Below are 18,040 nucleotides of genomic sequence, written 5' to 3' on the forward strand. Positions count from 1 at the left end.
TTTTGCAGTTCATTCCCATCCGTGATTAATTCTTGGGGAAGCAATGGAACATGTTTCACACTTCAGCCTCTGCTCAAAAAGTTCTGTCTTTTCTCAGCTTCACTATAAATATTTTCTCTTCATGCTAGGGAGCTTTGGGTTCCCATTGTTCAAAACAGCCAGTTCATAATAATTCTTTGCTTTTGTGTTTTTTTAGTATTTTGTTCTTATTTTTAAACAACTTGGCTCACAAGGAGTCGGCAGGGGGTTGGACCAGATGATCTTTAAAGATCCCTTCCAACCCAAACTGCTCTGTGATGCTCTAATATTTGGGTTACTGCTCTCAGCTCAGACCATTCCAGTGCAGCTTCATGGGCCACAAACTCATCCATTGTCCACTTGGAAAATAAAATGGCAATGGGGATTTGCTCCACTGAAATGATCCCTGAATTTCACTAATTTTCTTCTTTTTTTCTTTGTAGGTCCAAGCTCAGTGAAAAACAAGAAAAAGGGTAAGTTTGAGTTTTAACTTAATTTTCCTTTCTGTGTTTGTCACCCAGCTGTGAGTTCTCTTTGGATAACACAAAGGAGAAACCAGCAGCAGCTTCCAGCACTGGGAAGGGCAGGGATAACACCCACAACACCCTTAAAACTTCCCTTAACACTGAAGGAAGTTAATTATGTTCTATAGAAGTAATCCTGAAGATGCTGTAATTAGAGAATGGAGTAGAATTGAGTCATGAACCAGCATCAGGAGCCACTTGCTGTTTGCCAGCCTTGGCTTTCATCCCCAGCCTGCCAACCAGCAGCCTGGGGTCCCCTTCACACCCACCAAACCCAACAGACACACTTTGCATCCCACTTTTCCTAACACCCACTGGTGGATTGCTGGGATTTGGGTTATTCAGGAGGCAGCCCTGTGTTTCTTGGATTGCTGATGCCATCCTTGTCTCTGTAGGACTCCTGGGGAACATTTAACACTACCAGGAGCTTGGGTGAGTCCCAGGATCCGAGTTGCTCCATCAGCTTTTCCTCGTAAACATGCTGCAGTCTCAGTTCCAGGGAAATGCAGTCAGTTACCTGGTTTTGCCCCTTGTAACCATCCAAACGCTTCTGGGAGTGCTTTAAAAGCTCACAACAGGTTGTAGGTGACAACAGCTGCAATGGCAACTCTCTGCTTGCTACCTGTTTTAGCTAATGTGTATTTAATTAACAGAACAGTTAGTTGTTCAGCAATTCTCTGTGTCCCTCAAGAGCCCTTCCTGCTCCATCCCCACCATCAACAGCGGGAGCAGCCGAGCTTCCCATGTCTGTCCTACTGTAATAACACATCAAATCACTTTAATCCTTGGATGCAAACTCCAGATGCACAGCTGGGAGGTAGAAACAGCCACAGTTAGAGACTTCATTTGTACTGACTCAGAAGCAGCATAAAATTTTATGTTGGAGGAGTTTGTCCTAACAAAGCTCAGAAACCCTCAACCCACATTAAATCAGCCCAGCTAATAACAAGTGATGGCTGTGGCGTTCAGAGCAATTCCAGAGAGGCAGGGAGATCTCCTAGAGCTGTATTATATACAGCTGTATAAAATAGTTCAATTTTATGGTATTGTCACATTTAATTCTTTTTAGAGTTACAGCTTATTGTTTGCTGGGCAAGGATTAAGGAGAACTCCCTGGTCCTGCCTGCTCTGCGTTTCAGAGCCTGCCTGGTGTGTGGGTACAGACACCAGGAGACTTGCCAGGCTGCGATTTGGGTGCTGGGACCCTCCCTGGAGAGCTGATAGGGAGGCTGGGGTCCCCTCAGACAAACAAATCAAATATCTTTTGCCTTGTGAGTTTAATACGTGGGATTTGCTAATGCAGAGAAATAGTTGAAATGACTCGGAGGAGGGGAACGCACAGAAAATGTGGGATGTGCAATTGTCTCACTGCTCAACCAGCAGCTCCCTTAGTAGCAGACCAGACTTCTGAGGCAGATGAGTTAAACCAGCTGTAATTTGTATCCCTCTTGGGAAGGAAAGCCAGGAGTGACAGCAGCAGCATTCCCGACTCCCTGCGTTCGATCCTCCCTTCGGATGGCCTGGATCGAGGGATGTGTGAGAGGAGTTCAGTGTGTTTTAGGGGGAAGAGGTGATGGATGTGATTCAGGGTGATTAATTCCAAGGCATATCATCAGCCCAAGGAAGGAAATCTCTGGATTAGGGGAAGGCTGGATTGTGGCCAACTTGGATTGGAAGTCATGGCTGCTGATCTGGACAGAAATAGTGCTGTGGAGATTTGTCCCCTTAAACCTTTCCCCTCCCTTTTTTTGGACACCAGTGTTATTTTACTCACCTCTCCTTACTTTAACTTAATTTTCTGGATGTTTAAATTACCCACACAATTGTCCCACACTGATGTTCATGTGCCCATGTTCCTGGCTAATGGCCACCTAGAGATTTCCACCCCTGTCCTAACTAAAATAGATGGATTTCTCCTTATAGTTTTATCCCATTACAAAGATGGATATTAGTAGAGAAACAAGTACATAAATGTACTTGGAAACTATTCCAATAACCATAATTTCATATCCCAACTGCTGCTGTCATGTAGCAAAGTGTTTAATTCTGTCCTACTGGGGTCTTTGTGGCAGCAATTGGAGTGATTTTGCTCCATTTATGCACTTTGGCATAAAAGCTGTTAAAAACTGGCATCTTAATAACTACATCAAAAGAACATAATTTCTGTTGGGGACCTGGAAAATCAGCTGAGGACAGGCCAGGCTTTCCCTGCAGACCTGGTTTCAGTCCACTTTGTATTTGTATGAGTAGTTACTGATGTGGTTGTGCCATTTCTCTTCCTGGGGCCACGTGATGTGTTTGAGGATCATTTTAAGGAAGAAAGTTTTTTTCCATGAGGTTTATAAAATAACTGGCACAGGTTGCCCAGAAAAGCTGTGGCTGCCCCTGGATCCCTGGAAGTGTCCAAGGCCAGGTTGGACTGGGCAGGGTGTGGAAATGGATGATCTTTAAGGTCCCTTCCAACCCAAGCCATCCTGTGATTCCACGATTATAACAATTTCCCAGTGCTTCCATCTTCACGGTGGGGTTAGTCCTTCTCTTACCCCTCCATCCAGAGCCCAACATATTTAATTATTTTGAGGCACAAGCAGCACAGGGGTTCCTCCAGCAACGCTGCAGCTCAGCTCTGAACTGCCCTCTGGAGGAGACCAAGCCGTGGGGATCATCTCCTAATCCTAGTGTGTAACAGGTGGGGAAGATTTCCACTGTTTTCCATCAACAAACAGAAAACTGAGAAACTGTGGAGTGGGTCACCTGGACTTTACCACTCCAGCCTTGGCTGGGTGTGTTGGAGTGTCCATGGGTCACGGGGAGCATCCTGACTGTATCCAGCGAGCATCCCAGAGCCGTAGGGCCGTGCCCAGCTCTGGGACACGCTGCCCCTGAGGGCATCCCCTGCCTGCTGCTCCCTGCAGGTCAAAGCCCACCCCACGTGCAGAAGGTAACACCTGACCTTGTGTTTTCCAGGAAAGAAGGCTGGTCCTCCAGGGCCCAACGGTCCCCAAGGGCCGCCAGGTCCTCCCGGGCCGCAGGGTCCCCCCGGCATTCCCGGCATCCCCGGGATTCCCGGCACAACCGTCATGGGACCGCCCGGCCCCCCTGGCCCGCCGGGCCCTCAGGGACCCCCCGGCCTGCAGGGCCCCTCAGGTGAGAGCTCTGTCCCTCCTCTGCTCGGAGCTGGGGACGCCGCCGGCGCGGGAGATGCCACACGGGAATAAAAGGGCTCCGTGTTCCCCCCGAGGAGTGTCCGGATGTGATGGGACGGCATCCTGGAGCAGGACTCGGGTGTCCTGGGTCAGGTTGGATGGGGCTTGGAGCAACCTGGGCTAGTGGAAGGTGGCAAGAGGTGGAACGAGATGAGCTTTAAGGTCCCTTCCCACCCAAACCAGTCTGTGATTCCATGATTCTTTGCATCAGGACCTGGAAGGCAGGAACCACAGCAGATTGCCACCCCTACCTTCCCTTCCCTCTCCTACCATCCAGAGAAAAATGGTTTTCTCCTGCAGTTCTTGGTTCCATTTTTCTCCATTTCCCTGTGTCTGCACCACATTATTTCTCCACAGAGTCGTGTGGTGATTATTTTGCTAAAATCTATGAATTTAATAACTCCTTAAAATGCAGGTTAGTGGACATTCCCATCAGCAATGTTTGTTATATCTACATGAGCAGTTTAATATTAATAAACACATCTCCAGAGATGTCAGAGCTATTACCCTGTAGCCCACATGGCTCAAGGGAAAACTTGGAGACTTCTCAGTTTTTATCTCAGAAATTGTGGAAGTTGTCCCTGCCCACCACAGGGGGTTGGAACTGGATGATCTTTAAGATCCCTTCCAACCCAAACCACTCTGGATTTCTGGGATTCTGTGATCCTTAATTGCCTGAGCAGAGGCAGGAGCAGCAGGAAGCCTCAGCTGCAGTATCCTGCCACAGGCATCTCCTCCTTAATAGGGGTTTGGCTCCCGGAGAAGGGAGATTTCAGCGTGGAGCTGGGATGCAATGAATGACCTGAGCTACTGCAGAGGGAAACTTGTCATCTTGGCAGCCAAGAGGCTTTTGGCCACCACAGAGCAGGGAAAGGGTTGTGCAATTTTTCCTTCTAGTGGAAACTGGTTGAATAATGGTTGAATTTTTAATTTTGATGACAGAAATGCGGGATTAAAGTAGGGAAATGTAGGATGAATATTTGTCTTCTTTATGTAATTTTTATATGGTTTTAATATTTATATTTTGTATATTTTAATGTTGCCTGCACCCCATACTTGTGGTGCTGTCCTCCTCCTGTTAATGGGGGGTTACTGATTACTATGGGGTAAGAGAAATTTTATTTCTGTGGGGGTTTAATGGTTATTATGGGGTAAGAGGAGTTTTATATGTGGGATTCTTCGCTCAACCCTCTTCTTCAACAACATGAAATTGCCTTTTGCAGGTGCCACAGACAAGGCCGGCTCCAGAGACATCCAGGTGGGTTGATCTTCCCAGGAAAAAGCCCAGCCTTGGGAGGGGTTTTTGTAAACATTTCCTGGCTACATTTGCTAATGCTGTGTTTGGTGTTTGCAGCCAGCTGTGGTCCACCTTCAAGGCCAAGGCTCAGCAATCCAAGTGAAGAATGGTAAGGATCTCTTGATATTGGTGGTTACTGGAAAGGGCTCATCCTGCACCTGTGACCTCATACCTGGGTCTAATTCCATCCCATAACAGGGCTCCCAGATTTTCCCTGCACCCATGACCTCGTATCTAGGTCTCAGTGCATCCCATAACACAGCTCCCAGATTTTCCCTGTTGTTATCCCCCAGGACAGTCCAGTTCCCCTGCTCAGACTCCATGAGAAGAGTCTCCATTCCCATTTCCCCTGAGCTCCTGTTTATCTCCCAGGTTATCCCTATCCTGTATATCCCAGTAATTCTGTCCCACTGAATCTCCCTCCTGACCTCCAGGTACATTTTGTGCCTCCTCCAACCTGCTGTTGTCCCACCAGTGTTCCCCAGCCCCTCGATGGCCAACCTTTCCTCCTCCCATTCCATTTTAATCCCTCAGCGTATCCTTGTCCTGCCTCATCCCCATTACCATATGTTTCTCCAGTTTCCCAGTAGTTTAAGGCAGGGGAAGGCACAGTGCTGTGAGGACACAAAGGTGCCCAGGCCACCAGCTCTTCCTGGAACCCTTGAGCATCTCCACCCCCACCAACAGCCTTTAGACCATTATCCCAAGCCCTGCCGAGGCATTTCACATCCACAGGCAGCTCCTTGCTCTCCTCCTCCTCCCTGCATCCCCATCCAAGTTCTCCTCAAGTTCCTGCTCTCTTTGCCAACAGCTGGGGCTCATTCATTCCTGCTGCCTCCCTGCTCTGGCTGGGCTGGAGAGGAGCTGGATGTGTTGTCCCCTTTCTGAGTCCCCTTGTGCAGCTCCCTGGGGAGCACAGACAGCCCTGGGACATGTCCCCTCATCCCAGACTCCCAAGGGTGGGTGCAGCAGGATGGGGCTGCAGGACCCCGTCCATGAATTCCTGCCTGATACATGGGATGACGTGGGAGGGCAGCTTCTCCCTCAGCAGCCATGAGAGTGGGAGCTGGAGTTTCTCTTGGATAGGGCAGTGTGCTTCCAGCTCCCCAAAACTCAAAGGAAACCGTCCGTTCCCAGGAACAATATGAGGGAAAAGATGCCGTTTACTTGCATTCAGAAAGCAATGATCCCTTTATTACTGGGAGTGCTGAGGGTTTACAGAGGGTGTGCTGCTGTCTAAGAGTGGGAATGCCCTGTGAGTGTCCTTCCCTGCTGCTTGGGAACAATCTGGTGCTGTGAGCCAGAAATTCTGTCCAGCTGCAGCCTGGCGGGCTCGGACAGGGGGCAGGGAGTGGAGAGGGAGGAAAAGAGTGGGATCTGATAAACTGAGGCACCTACAGAGGCTGGCTCAGTTCAGGGCTCACAGCAAAGTCTGTCCCCTGGGTCCATCCAGGGAGCAGAGCTGTGCTTGTGTTGTCAGTTATCTCAGTGCCAAGACTGGGTGGTGGATCCATAAATCCCTGACCTTTTGGTCCCTTGCACTATTTTGTACTATTCTTTCTTCTTTTTATTTTCTTTTTTTCTAGGGGGGAGGAGGTAGGAAACAGGGTTGACATGTAGAAATCTTCTGATACCTTTTGAGTCCACGAGTGCACCTACACTACTGTTGCAGTCCAGCTTTGGAATGACTTTTTGGAGCAAATTTCAGCTTGCAGGGGATGCCCTCCAAAAAGATACCTAATACATCCCACCTCTAATGCACAATGAGTGTGAGGAAGCCAAGCTGGTACAGGAATAATTTTCAAGTATATAAAGTTTGGCAGAAAAGAAACAAAAAACAATGTGGAGGGACCCCAGTTAGGGGTGGGACATGGTGCAATCTCCTACTTTGTTGTTATTTTGGCTTTTAAAAACCTTGGAGACCTAACGACAAAGTGTTTGTTAAGATAATGCTGGTGGCAAAGCCAGGGATGGGGAAGTCAAGGAATACCAGAATTAAAATCAGTCATGTGACCCTGTTTTTGAGGATGAGGAGAATGACCCTAGATGAGGGCAGGGAGAGTTGTCCCCCAGTCATGCTGTTCACTGCAGGAAATGGGTGTCCCCAGCAAGTGGCAGTGTGATCAGAGCTAGAGAGGAGTCCCAACTATCACACCCTAGTCTTGAATTCTGGGATTGTCCCACTGAATTCCTTGACTTGTGTGACCCCTGCAGTGTGACTGTATTTTTGTGCTCCCGCGCTTTTCCTCTGACAGGTACTGAGTGACTGCCATTTTCTCATACTGAGATCTTTCAGGTGGAGTCCTCAATGACTGGTCTCGCATCACTATGAACCCCAAGGTGTTTAAGCTGCATGCCCGCAGTGGGGAGCTGGAGGTACTGGTGGACGGCACATACTTCATCTATAGTCAGGTAGAAGTGAGTACGGTCCTAGGCTAACTCCTATACTTGTGTTCCAATGGAAGCCTTGCATGAACCACGAGAGGGCTCCAGACAACTACCAAATGCCAACAGCTTGTGTGTCCTTGTAACCGCTTCAGCTCTGGGGCGTGCTCGGGAGGACGTGGTTTCACACACGTTTTGCCGTGACACCGCCCTCGAGAGATTGGTTATCCCCATCCCACGCCCACCAGTGCCCTTTGCTCATCCTCCAGTTCTCTGTGCAGTCACTTGCCAGCCCTCCCAAACCTCCCTGCAGAGAGGACACTGCGCTCTGTGCTTTAAAAGAAATGTAGGGCCCAACCCCAGGCAGTTCGGAGTCATTTCGAAGCCACGTCGCTCTCTGCAAACATAGGGCTCTTGGCCCAGGTGGTTTGGCCAAACTCCAGCCCAGGTAACTCCCCCTCTCCCGTGTGGCCTCATCCCACACGATGCACCAGCAGCGGGATGGCTCCGCTGCCGCCTTGGTTGGTGCCAACGATGGATGTCCCCACCTGCTTCTGCAGAAAGGGCTAAACAAAGAGAGAAACTGCTGTGTTCTGATAGAGTGTGCAGCTAATAAGGCATCATTTCCTCTCCCCATTCAAATCCAAAGCAGGATAAGGATTGTCATTTAACACACTGCTCCCAGTGCCCCACAGATCTCCGATGGGAATCGCTGAGCCGGGTGGAGTGTGAGCCGTGGGCTCTCCCCTGCCAGGGCACTCAGGTGTCCACCCACCTGTGGGCTGAAAAACTGATTCTGGGGCAGATGTTAGCAAGCCAGGAGGGTTTCTGTGTGGCAACTACAGCTGAGCAAATTCCACCTTCCTCCATGTTTCTAATATCACTCCTGTTCAGTTGGCAGCTCCACTGGGACTTTACCAAGTCAGATAAAGTGGGCTGTGGATGTCAGATGCTCTTCCATGGAACTGGTGGTGTGTCTGATTTGGATGGGGACAGGAAAAATAACTCCACACAGGCCAAAGTATAATTGTTTTGCAATTAGCCTAATGCTAATTGCTGCCACAGTGTTTGGCCTCTGAAGCCTTGTCATTTGTGGTCCATCAAGGAAAAAAGGGATCCAGTCTTGTGAAGTTCCCGAGGTCACAGGGTGTAGACTAGGAAGAATTAGCAGATTCCTCCAAAGGGGCTGGATTTCCTCTCTCAGGAAGGAGCAGTTCCCTGGGACTGACTTCTCCTTGGACAGGTCTTCCTCATGCAGTTCTTTGGAATCAGTGTGGGAGAGGGTTAAGTAAGGAACAGTCGAGTCACAGGTTACTAGACCTGGAAGTTAAATCAGTAGGAACACTGTAGGGTGATTTCCTTCCAAGCTGTGGAAGTTGGGAGAGCGCTTTCCCTGGAATAGCTTGTGCCTCTGGAAGCACCTCGAGTCCAGTTACCCAGGAGGCAGCTCCCAGTACACCTTAGGGCAGTTCTGCTGTCACCACTAAAGGAGGCTCATGGGACCGGGAAGCAGGACTGGCCAGGTAAGTGCAAGAGGCCTTCAGTCAAATGTGTCTGTCTGTCTGTGGGATGAGAAGCTGTTTGTAGCACACAGGGTGCTCTGCACAGCTCTGCACTGGGGCCTGTGCAGGTCATTTTCCCTGTAATAAGCAGGATTTATAGCTCAGCCTTAGACACATGGATTAATGGATTCTTGCATGCTTAGTCTGAAGCGGAATACAAGAGTTTCCTGGTTGGCTTGGGGTTCTTCTGCCTCACACAAGCCAACCTCCTGTGAGCACAGGTGTGCTGGAGCCAAGGAGGGGCTCGTTAGCCAGGGAACACCGAGAGGAATGTGGACTTGCTCCCCGTGCACCAGTCCCCTCCCTAACACCTTTCTTCTCCCTGCTTCACATCAGGTATACTACATAAACTTCACAGATTTTGCCAGCTATGAGGTGGTGGTGGATGAAAAGCCCTTTCTGCAATGCACTCGGAGTATTGAGACCGGCAAGACCAACTTCAATACCTGCTACACGGCCGGGGTCTGCCTCCTTAAGGCCAGGCAGAAGATCGCTGTGAAAATGGTCCATGCTGACATCTCCATCAACATGAGCAAGCACACAACTTTCTTTGGGGCCATACGCCTGGGAGATGCACCAGCATCCTAGAGGAACTTGGCATGGCCAAGGATGCTCACAGAACTGCACAGTGCTGCTGTTCATAAGCGTATCAGTATTTCAGGGGGTTCTGTAATCCGGCCGTAAAGAAAACTGATCCAGAGCTATTTATTCCTATATGTGAATGCAGGAAGCACAATTGTCCTCTGTGACTTGCGTGGAGACTTGGATCAAAAAAAAAAAAAGAAAAAAAAAAAGCTGGTTGCAAAAGCATTGTGAGGAAGAAAGGCTGTTGTGTCTGCCTTGTCTCAGTATTTCAAGTATTACTGCACTGATACTCTGCTCTGTGATCTTCACACGAGGCTTGTCGGGAGAGCTGTGGGTCTCTGCTTTTATGTTGCACTAGCAAGAGCATCCCAGGCGGTAGCGGGAGCAGACAGACTCCCATCCCAATTGTCCCAGCCAGGCACTCCTGCTTCTGCACGCTAACCAGAGCAAGGAAGGGGGCTGCTGGTTTCCTGCCTTCCCAGTGGGAACTGGAACGGCCGCGGGTGCGGAGGGAGGTGGGTGAGGCAGGGTCGTGGTGTTTACATTCATCCTCAGGAGCGTGGGCGAGGAAGGCGAGGAAGTGCCTCTTCCCAGAGCTTGGAAGCAAAAGCAGGAAGTGCAAGAGGAAGAGGAATCCTTACTAGAGCAGGCTTAGCAGATAGGAAACTGCCTCCACATTCCAGAAACCACCAAATCCCAAAGAAAACGCCGGTTCCCGGGTCCAGGCCTCTGCTCCTTTCAGTTCCTGCCCTTACCCCAGAGGTAACTTTGCCCCGCCGGGGGCTGCCTTAAAGTACTGCTGCTGTTACAGCACGTTCTGTTTGGTTGGGGGTATTTTGTTTTGGGGGGATTTTTTTTTTGGTTTTTGTTTTGTCCTTTTTAATTAATATTTTGCAAACCAGAACACATTTCTACAGGCTTCACTGAGCCGCGTAGAGCAGACACAAGTACTTGTGAGAACACTCGGAGGAAGTTTGTCATGTTTAAGAATAAAATATTCAATCAGGAAATTTATTTCTTTTTCTGTTTTAATAGCAACTGTCCTCCTTTTAGATGTAGTTTTTAGCCTTCCTCCCCCCCACCTCTTTCTTCTTGGCACCCTTCTACCTTAAATAAGTGGTGATGGAGTCTCTAGCAAAGAAAAAAAATAATTGTATTTTAAAGTCTGGTCCAGCATGAAGTCACCACTTTTTCTTTTCTCTGAGCCCTGCTGAGTCTAGTCATAACTCGATTTCTGGTGACTAATAGAAGAGCTGGGACACTATTGTTTCTTTTGGCTTCTTGAGCAACTCTCTCCCGTTACCTCCCCTCAGCTGGGGAGACCTAAAGCCATAAGATGTGCTGGAGCTGAGGAGAGGCCGAAGCGCAAATTGCTCTGTTGTGTCAGCCCTTGGCTCGCACTCCTCTGGGTTGGGGTTTTGTTTCCCTGCATTTCTTTTCAGAGCCTGTTTTTGCTTTCAAGAGGGGAGTGAAGTGGCAGCCTGTTGTAGCAAATGAGACAAGTCCCAAACTGGCTTCTTCAGCCCGGAGAAGGAAAGGTTTTGGGGAGACCTCAGAGCCCCCTCCAGTGCCTAAAGGGGCTCCGAGAGAGCTGGAGAGGGACTCTGGACAAGGGGTGGAGTGACAGGAGAAGGAGGAATGGCTTCCCACTGCCAGAGGGCAGGGTGAGATGGGATATTGGGAAGGAATTGTTGGCTGGGAGGGTGGGGAGGCCCTGGCACAGGTTGCCCAGAGAAGCTGTGGCTGCCCCATCCCTGGAAATGCCCAAGGCCAGGTTGGACGGGGTTTGGAGGAACCTGGGCTAGTGGAAGGTGTCCCTGCCCATGGCAGGGGGTGGAATGAGTTGATCTTTAAGGTCCCTCCCAACTCAGCCATCCTGTGATTCCATGATCTCAGTGATGGCTCCACCTCCATGCAGAGGTGGCTCAGCCCTGGTCACCTGCAGGGACGTGTCCGGGACATGTCCCAGCACTGCTGTGGCCACGGGAGTGTCCGCCCTGCCTGAAGCATTCCTGGCTCCATCACTTTTCCGTAGTGAGTGATCTCCCTTGCCAAGTGTTGCAGTTATTGGGAGATAAATATTCCTCGGGGGCTCCGGCGTTGGCCGTGGCCTCGCTATTCACAGGGGCCCTGCAGTTTGTAAGACAACTGCATGACAAATGGGCTGCTCTTGCTTTTTAGTGGGTTGTCCTCCCTTCAGCCTCAACATGTAGGACTGGCAAGAGCCTTGAGGGCTCTTCTCTGGGCTTTGTGGTTTATTTCCTTTAAAATGGATTAAGAAGGACATGTTCCCCTGACAAGAATGAAGGGGGACAACTGTATGTAGTGAGAACATTAAGCAAATCGTTAACAGAATTGCTTTAGAACAGGCCTGAGCAGCAAGGCTGGGGGCAGGCATAAATACCAGGGGCTTTGGGAGAGCTGTGGATGGAGTTTGCATTCTTTGTCCCCCACTGGCAGGATCTCAGATGTGCTCCATGGCTGCTGGCAGGGGGAGGCAGAGGGAGAATCCCTTCTCTCCATAAAAGCCCCGCGCCACTGTCCCCTCTCTGGTGTGTGCCTGGGATGCAGGAGGAGAGCAGGAGGGAGTGATTCCTGCATGGAATGTGTTAACAGGCTTTTTCTCATGCTCACTACATCGAAGTGTGAGCTCAGTGTAGCCGAGTTGGAGAGCAGAGAACTGCTGACTGCAGGTGGCCTTGGCAAGTAAAGCTCCTTCCTGCTCTTGGTGTTCCCGGAGAGATGTCCTTCACTGGCCACACCAGGAGTTTCCATGGAAGGTCTGTACAGCCACAGCAGAGTGTTGGCTGTGCCTGTGTGATGGGACAGGAAAGGTGAAGCATCTCCATCCCTTGGGGGTGTGAGAGGTGCCATCCCCTCGTTGGGCTCAGAGCTGCTCAGGATTCACCTTCCTGCTCTCGGCATCAGGGGAATGCACGGAAAGAAGCCCGGATCCGATGGACTTGGATAACCAGGTACCTTCCTGCCTCCAAAATGCCCAGGTTGGGAGCATCTGTCACCCATGGCTGTGACGTGGGCCGGGGGATTTATCCTCTCTTCCTCCACACCCATGTCCTGCTGCTCAGTCCTCACATCCTTTGGAGACCTGTCCTGTGAAAGCCTCAGGGGGTACAGACCCCTCTGGAGCCCTGGGAGCCAGCGTGGAGGGCAGGAAGGACAAGAAGCATAGGATACCCTGGGGTTTCAGGAGCAGGTCTCTCCCTGTTTGTTCTGTGAGGTTCACTTTGCCTTTATCACAATCCCAGAAAAGCCCCTCAGTGTTTGCCGCTGCCTCAGCCGGCTCTTGTCCACACCCAGTGCTCCTGCAAAGGGAGTTCACAGCCCTGGGATGCGAGTGCCCAGGGATTCTCCGCAGAATCGGGGACTTTTCAGCTGGTGCCATGGGCCGTGCAGACCCATGTCCAGCAGCTGGGGGTGCAGGAGGAGCAGCCGGGCTTCCCCAGGCAGTGCCGGGGCCGGGTGCACCAGGGCTGGAGCAGGGGCCAGTTCCTCTTTTGGGGCTCCACATTCACTGCTGGTGGGAGAGGAGATGAGGGCCGAGGGTTCATCCAGAGGTCGGTGTTTCCCTGGCAGGGTCTCACATCTGCACAGATGTGCTGTGTGCTCACAGCTGCCTTGGCCCAGGACACCAGCCCTGGCCTTGGGGGGCTGTCACCCCGTCCTGCCTGCTGGGGACCTTAGTCCTGCTCGAGGGTCAGCCACATCCTAACATGACAAAGCTCGGAGGGTGAGGGGCAGCCACAGCAGAAGCCAGGATGCTGCTTCTTCCAGATATGTACGCTTAGTTACATAAACATATTATCTGTGTTTATTTATTTATGTGGTTTATGTCTATATAATAGTTTTTTCCTGCCAGACACTTCTAGGACTAGAGCACGAGCTCCACAGCTGAAACTCCACATCCCTGGGTAACCCCTCGACAGCCTGGAGCTGCTCCTTCAGATGGAATTGGCCACACTGGGCCAAAAACCCCAAAACTGTGCATTTTGGAGAACACCCTGTGAAGCACAAGGAGTACATCCCCGGAGAGTGTATCAGCACTAGGTGGCACAGGGACACAGACATGTCACCATAAAAAAGTCCCTGTGGGTGGGGTGCAGCTCTGGGTGCCCAGATCCCACCTGGAGCTGCCACAGGGACAGTTCCTATCTGGTTCCTGCCCTCGGTGAGGAGGGGACCCAGCAGCCGTCCTGGTGGGGACATGAGGAACACTGGCAGTACAGCAGACTGGGGAGGAAGAGGAGGATGAGGGGGATGCCAGTTCTGCACATCCCGCTGGGAAGCTGAACCCCAGGGAGCCGTTGTCTCCCGAGGAGGGGCAGGTGCTGCAGGAGAGTCCCCCGGGCTGGGCTGTGGCGGCTGGGGAGGGGAATTTCTCGGTGTGACGGGCTCACCTGCGGCCCGGGGCTGCCGGGAATCCCACGGTGATGCCCGATGGCCACACCCGGAGCTCAGTCCCTGGCTCAGGATGGCCACGGAGCCCTCGCTGGCTGCTCCCGGTGCCCTCGGCACCAGCTGCCCGACAGGAGCTGGCACAGGGCACAGCCTGTCCCTGCCACAGGGAAGCTGCTCGGGGGAACTCCCCCAAACCCGCTCGGCTCTCCCAAGTGCCACTTCTGCCTCCTGGCGTTTGATGTCACACTCGGTCTCCCCGATCACCTGAGCACCCTCCTCCCATCCCGCCGTTTCTCTTTCCCTTCCCTGCAGTGCTTTCTGCACTGTTTTTCCCCCTCTTCAGGCTTATGTCTTTCTTTTCCCACTTCCGTAGCTACGAACACCCACATGCCTTATCTCCTTCCCCCATCCCATCCTGAAGCCTATTTATACAGAGCCTGGCTCCTGCCCAGCTTGCCGGAGAGCGCCGGAGGAGCGGGACGGGGCTGGCAGCGCCCGCAGCCCAACATGCTCTTGGCTGAAAGGGGATGCTTGCTGCTCTGGCTGCTCCCATCCATCCTCAGAGCCTGGTCTAGCACGGATTCGAGGCCCAGGTCCATGCCCTGCCAGCAGGTAAGGCTGTTTTCCCAGGAGCACCTGGGCTGGTATGGCTCCAGCAGCATCGCTGGGGCTGTGAGCATCCCTCTGGGTCTCCTCCCCATGGCTCTCACCTCCCTCCATCTCTTTAACCTTCCCAGCCTCTCCTCTTTTCCTATCTGCGAACCAGTCTCCTGCGAGGTGATCCCAGCATCCAGCTGTTACCATGTCCCTGCCGTGCCCAAGATGCTCAAAGGCAGGATGGAGCACAGGGATTCCAACAGCTGCCATCGATGTTAGAAAGGCATTTGGGAGCCTGGATGGGGAACAGCTGGTTTCTGTCCCCCCCAGAGAGAAATCAGCTGCTCCCCATCCAGGCTTCCAATTCCAGAGGAAACCAGTTTGGAGCGAGAGGGAAGGTAGAGCCCACCACAGCACTTTTCCTCTGCCTAAACAGGGATGCTCTGAACCAATTGGGCATGGGAAGAGGGAACAGTCTCATTTCCACTTGCTCATTCCCATCTTGGACAGCAGCTGGCTTGGCTGGAGCTGTGGTTTGTAGCCCCCCCTTCGTGCTCACAGCTCTCCTGTCTTTCCACAGAGCCCCACAAAGGTGTCCTGCAAAGGAGTTGGCCTGCAGAAGTTTCCCGAGGAGCTTGGCCAAGGAATTAAGCACCTTGAACTCTCCAACAACTTCATCCGAAACCTGTCAGACAGCTACATTCCAGGATTTGGGCAGCTGGAGTACCTGGATATGTGCTGCAACCAGCTGGAAGCCGTGTCAGCCACCACCCTGGCTCAGCTGCCCCAGCTGCGCTCGCTCCTCCTGGGGTCAAACCACCTAGACCGGAATTTCTTGGCTAATGGGGAAGCCTTCCATCTGCTCAGGAATATAGAGGTCCTGGACCTGTCAGGGAATAACCTGGAGAGCCACATGGCAGGCTGGTACATCAGCAACCTCACCAGCCTCAGGGTGCTGGATCTCTCCAGGAACAAGATGACCAAGCTGCTGGCAGGGACCTTCCGGAGCACTCCAGGGCTGCGAGAGCTCGATCTCAGCAACAACTACATCATGGAAATCCAGGAGGGAGCTTTTGAGCCTCTGCAAAAGCTGGAGGTGGTAAACTTGGCTTTGAACTCCATCCAGTGTATCTCTGGCTTCAGCCTCACACAGCTGCGAGTTTTAAACCTCAGCCACAACGCCCTGGAGCTCTTCACCTCCGAGGAGGGAGTGGAGCCCTACCTGCTCCAAGTGCTCGACTTGAGCCATAACAGACTCCTCTATTTCCCAGAGCTCCCCAAAGTCAATGATCTCACACACTTAAACCTCTCCAACAACCTTATTGCTTCCCTGCTCCCAGGCTCACACCGGCTGGAGGACTTTGTCCTGCCCTACAAGGAGATGGGGCGGTTCAACAGGACCGTGCGTCCCGCGGCCGCTCTGTCACACGTGGCTGACTTGGACCTCAGCAATAACCGCCTGGAGCTGTTCCCATTTACCTTCTTCCACAGCCTGGGCTCCCTGCACAGCCTCAGCCTGGCTATGAACTGTCTCCAGGAGGTGGCCAGGGAGTCTCTCACCAATGGCACAGAGTCTGCTGACCCCTCTCCTGCTCCAGCAGAGCGCACTGAGCTCTCCGTGTGCTCCCTGGACCTCCACAGCAATGCCCTCCGAGTGCTGCCACGCTGGTTCTTCGATTCTCTGCCTCAGCTGGAAACCATGGACCTGGGCTCTAACCACCTCCAGCCTTGCGAGGGCCAGGGAAGTGACCAGGGAGGGGATTTGGGAGGGAGGTCTCACGTTCCAGCCCCTGGAGACACCTGCACCCCCTTCTACAATGTGCCTCGCTTGAAGCACCTCAGCCTTCGCGAGAACAACATCACCAGGCTGCACCCCCACGCCTTCCACAGGACCCCGCTGCTCTCCCTGGACCTGTCGGGGAACAGGGACTTGTCTGTGCCCACGGGAGCCCTGGGGGGGCTGGAGCTCTCCCTGCAGGAACTCTTTCTGAGGGGCAACCAGATGGACGAGAGCCGGGCAGCGCTGCCCTGCCTGGGCACACTCCGAGTCCTGGACCTCGCCGGGAACCGTCTGAGCGCTTTGCCTGCAGGTCTGTCCTGCTCCCCACTGGAAAGCCTGGACGTTCGGAATAACAGCCTGAAGACATTGGGAAAACTCGTGAGCCGGTCCCACAGGCTGAGGGAGGTGTTCCTGGCCGGGAACCCCTTCAGCTGCTGCTCTCTGGGCTGGCTGGACTCGCTGCGTGCGGCCGGCGTGGCCGTGCGGGACCTGGGCGATGCCCGGTGCTCCTTCCAGGACCGTAGCTGGAACATCTCAGCTGGGATCACCAGCTCTCCCCGGTGGCTCTGTCCCCAGCCCAAGGGCACTGGCTCGCTGGCTCTGCTCGTGGTCCTGGTGGGCCTCTCCCTCCTCAGTGCTGGGGCTTTCTGCCTCCTGAGGAGAGGCCAGAAGGCTCCGGGCTGTGCGGGACTCCGGAGCAACAGGGTGGGGGTCTCCCTGCCCCACCCCAAAGGAGAGGGGCCAGCCCAGGAGAGGCCACCAGACATGGTCACCAAAGTGTAGCCTAGAACTGTAGCAATCAGTCAGAACTCTAATTATTATTAATAATATTAATATTAATCATATTATTGTGGTCTCCTCACTGGTTCCTGCAGGATCCCTTTAAATCAATCATGCTCTGCTGTGGGATGGGAGTTGTCTCCATTGGGGCCACCTGGGTGTTTCCCAGCTTTCCCAGAAGTCCCTGTCTGCCTTTCAAGAAGGTTTAATAGCTCTGCTAAATACCTGCTGTTGCTTCTGAAGCCTTCCTCAGTCTGGTGAGGGGCAGGAAATGGGAATGGTGCTTGGTGATGGCTCTGAGGGTGGGTTGCAGTGCTGGGGTGGGGAGGGGGTTTTCTGTGGGACCCTGCTTGTCCTTCTGCTGCCTTTCCCTGCCAAGCTTTCATCTGAATGGTGCTGTGGAGCTGGCAGGGCTTACAGTGCTCCCAGGCACTGCTGTGGGTGTCTCCTCACCCACTGGGATCGTGGGAATGACAGAAGTGGGAGTCTGTGCTGTCACCAGCCCTTCCGTTGGGTGCAGGACATCCCACCCTCGGCGCCTGGACCCCCGAGGTGACGGTGGCAGGGACAGCTGGTCCTATCCTGGGTCTCTTCTTTGCTTCTCCCCAGAAGTGCCTCCTGTCCTGGGGTGGCACCTGGGCTCTCTAGGGCAGGGTCCTGCCTTCCCATGTGCCCAGGAGGCCCATGGCAGCAGGTGGGTGAGCTCAGCGTGTCCCTCACATCATGCCAGCCTCCTTCCCCAGCCCAGCACTCGGTGACGTTACAGGGACACTTTGGGGCCACCTGCCCATAGCCCAGAATGCTGCTGTCGCCTTCGGTGGGTGTTTCTGGTGTATTTTTTGTGCCCTCTGTTCCTCACTTAACCCCTCCCAGGCTGTGCTTCCCTCACA

The 18,040-nt window shown here is 52.7% G+C and overlaps 2 protein-coding genes across 6 annotated transcripts in view; both read left to right on the forward strand.

Moving 5' to 3' along the window:
* EDA (ectodysplasin A) overlaps positions 1-10,591 on the forward strand; it is a 65,186-nt gene extending 54,595 nt beyond the window's left edge. The window contains exons 3-8 of one of the 4 annotated variants that reach the window (XM_064669541.1): positions 462-491; positions 3,510-3,689; positions 4,972-5,006; positions 5,103-5,154; positions 7,342-7,463; positions 9,329-10,591. In XM_064669541.1, the coding sequence (XP_064525611.1) occupies positions 462-491; positions 3,510-3,689; positions 4,972-5,006; positions 5,103-5,154; positions 7,342-7,463; positions 9,329-9,580 (671 nt within the window). In that variant the 3' untranslated portion in view covers positions 9,581-10,591. Of the gene's footprint in view, positions 1-461; positions 492-3,509; positions 3,690-4,971; positions 5,007-5,102; positions 5,155-7,332; positions 7,464-9,328 lie in introns of all 4 variants that reach the window. The other 3 variants (XM_064669543.1, XM_064669539.1, XM_064669540.1) reach the window with 3 other exon arrangements.
* Positions 10,592-10,704: 113 nt separating this feature from the next.
* On the forward strand, positions 10,705-17,215 carry LOC135421255 (transforming growth factor beta activator LRRC32-like). Of its 2 annotated transcripts, XM_064669531.1 has the most exons (4): positions 10,705-13,373; positions 13,455-14,605; positions 14,731-14,988; positions 15,171-17,215. In XM_064669531.1, the coding sequence occupies exons 2-4, from the start codon at positions 14,033-14,035 to the stop codon at positions 17,151-17,153; spliced, it is 2,814 nt and encodes a 937-aa protein (XP_064525601.1). In that variant the 5' UTR covers positions 10,705-13,373; positions 13,455-14,032; the 3' UTR covers positions 17,154-17,215. The 2 variants fall into 2 exon arrangements, with proteins under 2 accessions (XP_064525601.1, XP_064525602.1); XM_064669532.1 differs by lacking the exon at positions 14,731-14,988 and having other exon boundaries at positions 10,705-14,605.
* Positions 17,216-18,040: the final 825 nt, after the last annotated feature.

The sequence above is a fragment of the Pseudopipra pipra genome, chromosome 13 (assembly GCF_036250125.1).
Source record: "Pseudopipra pipra isolate bDixPip1 chromosome 13, bDixPip1.hap1, whole genome shotgun sequence".
Lineage (NCBI taxonomy): Eukaryota > Metazoa > Chordata > Aves > Passeriformes > Pipridae > Pseudopipra > Pseudopipra pipra.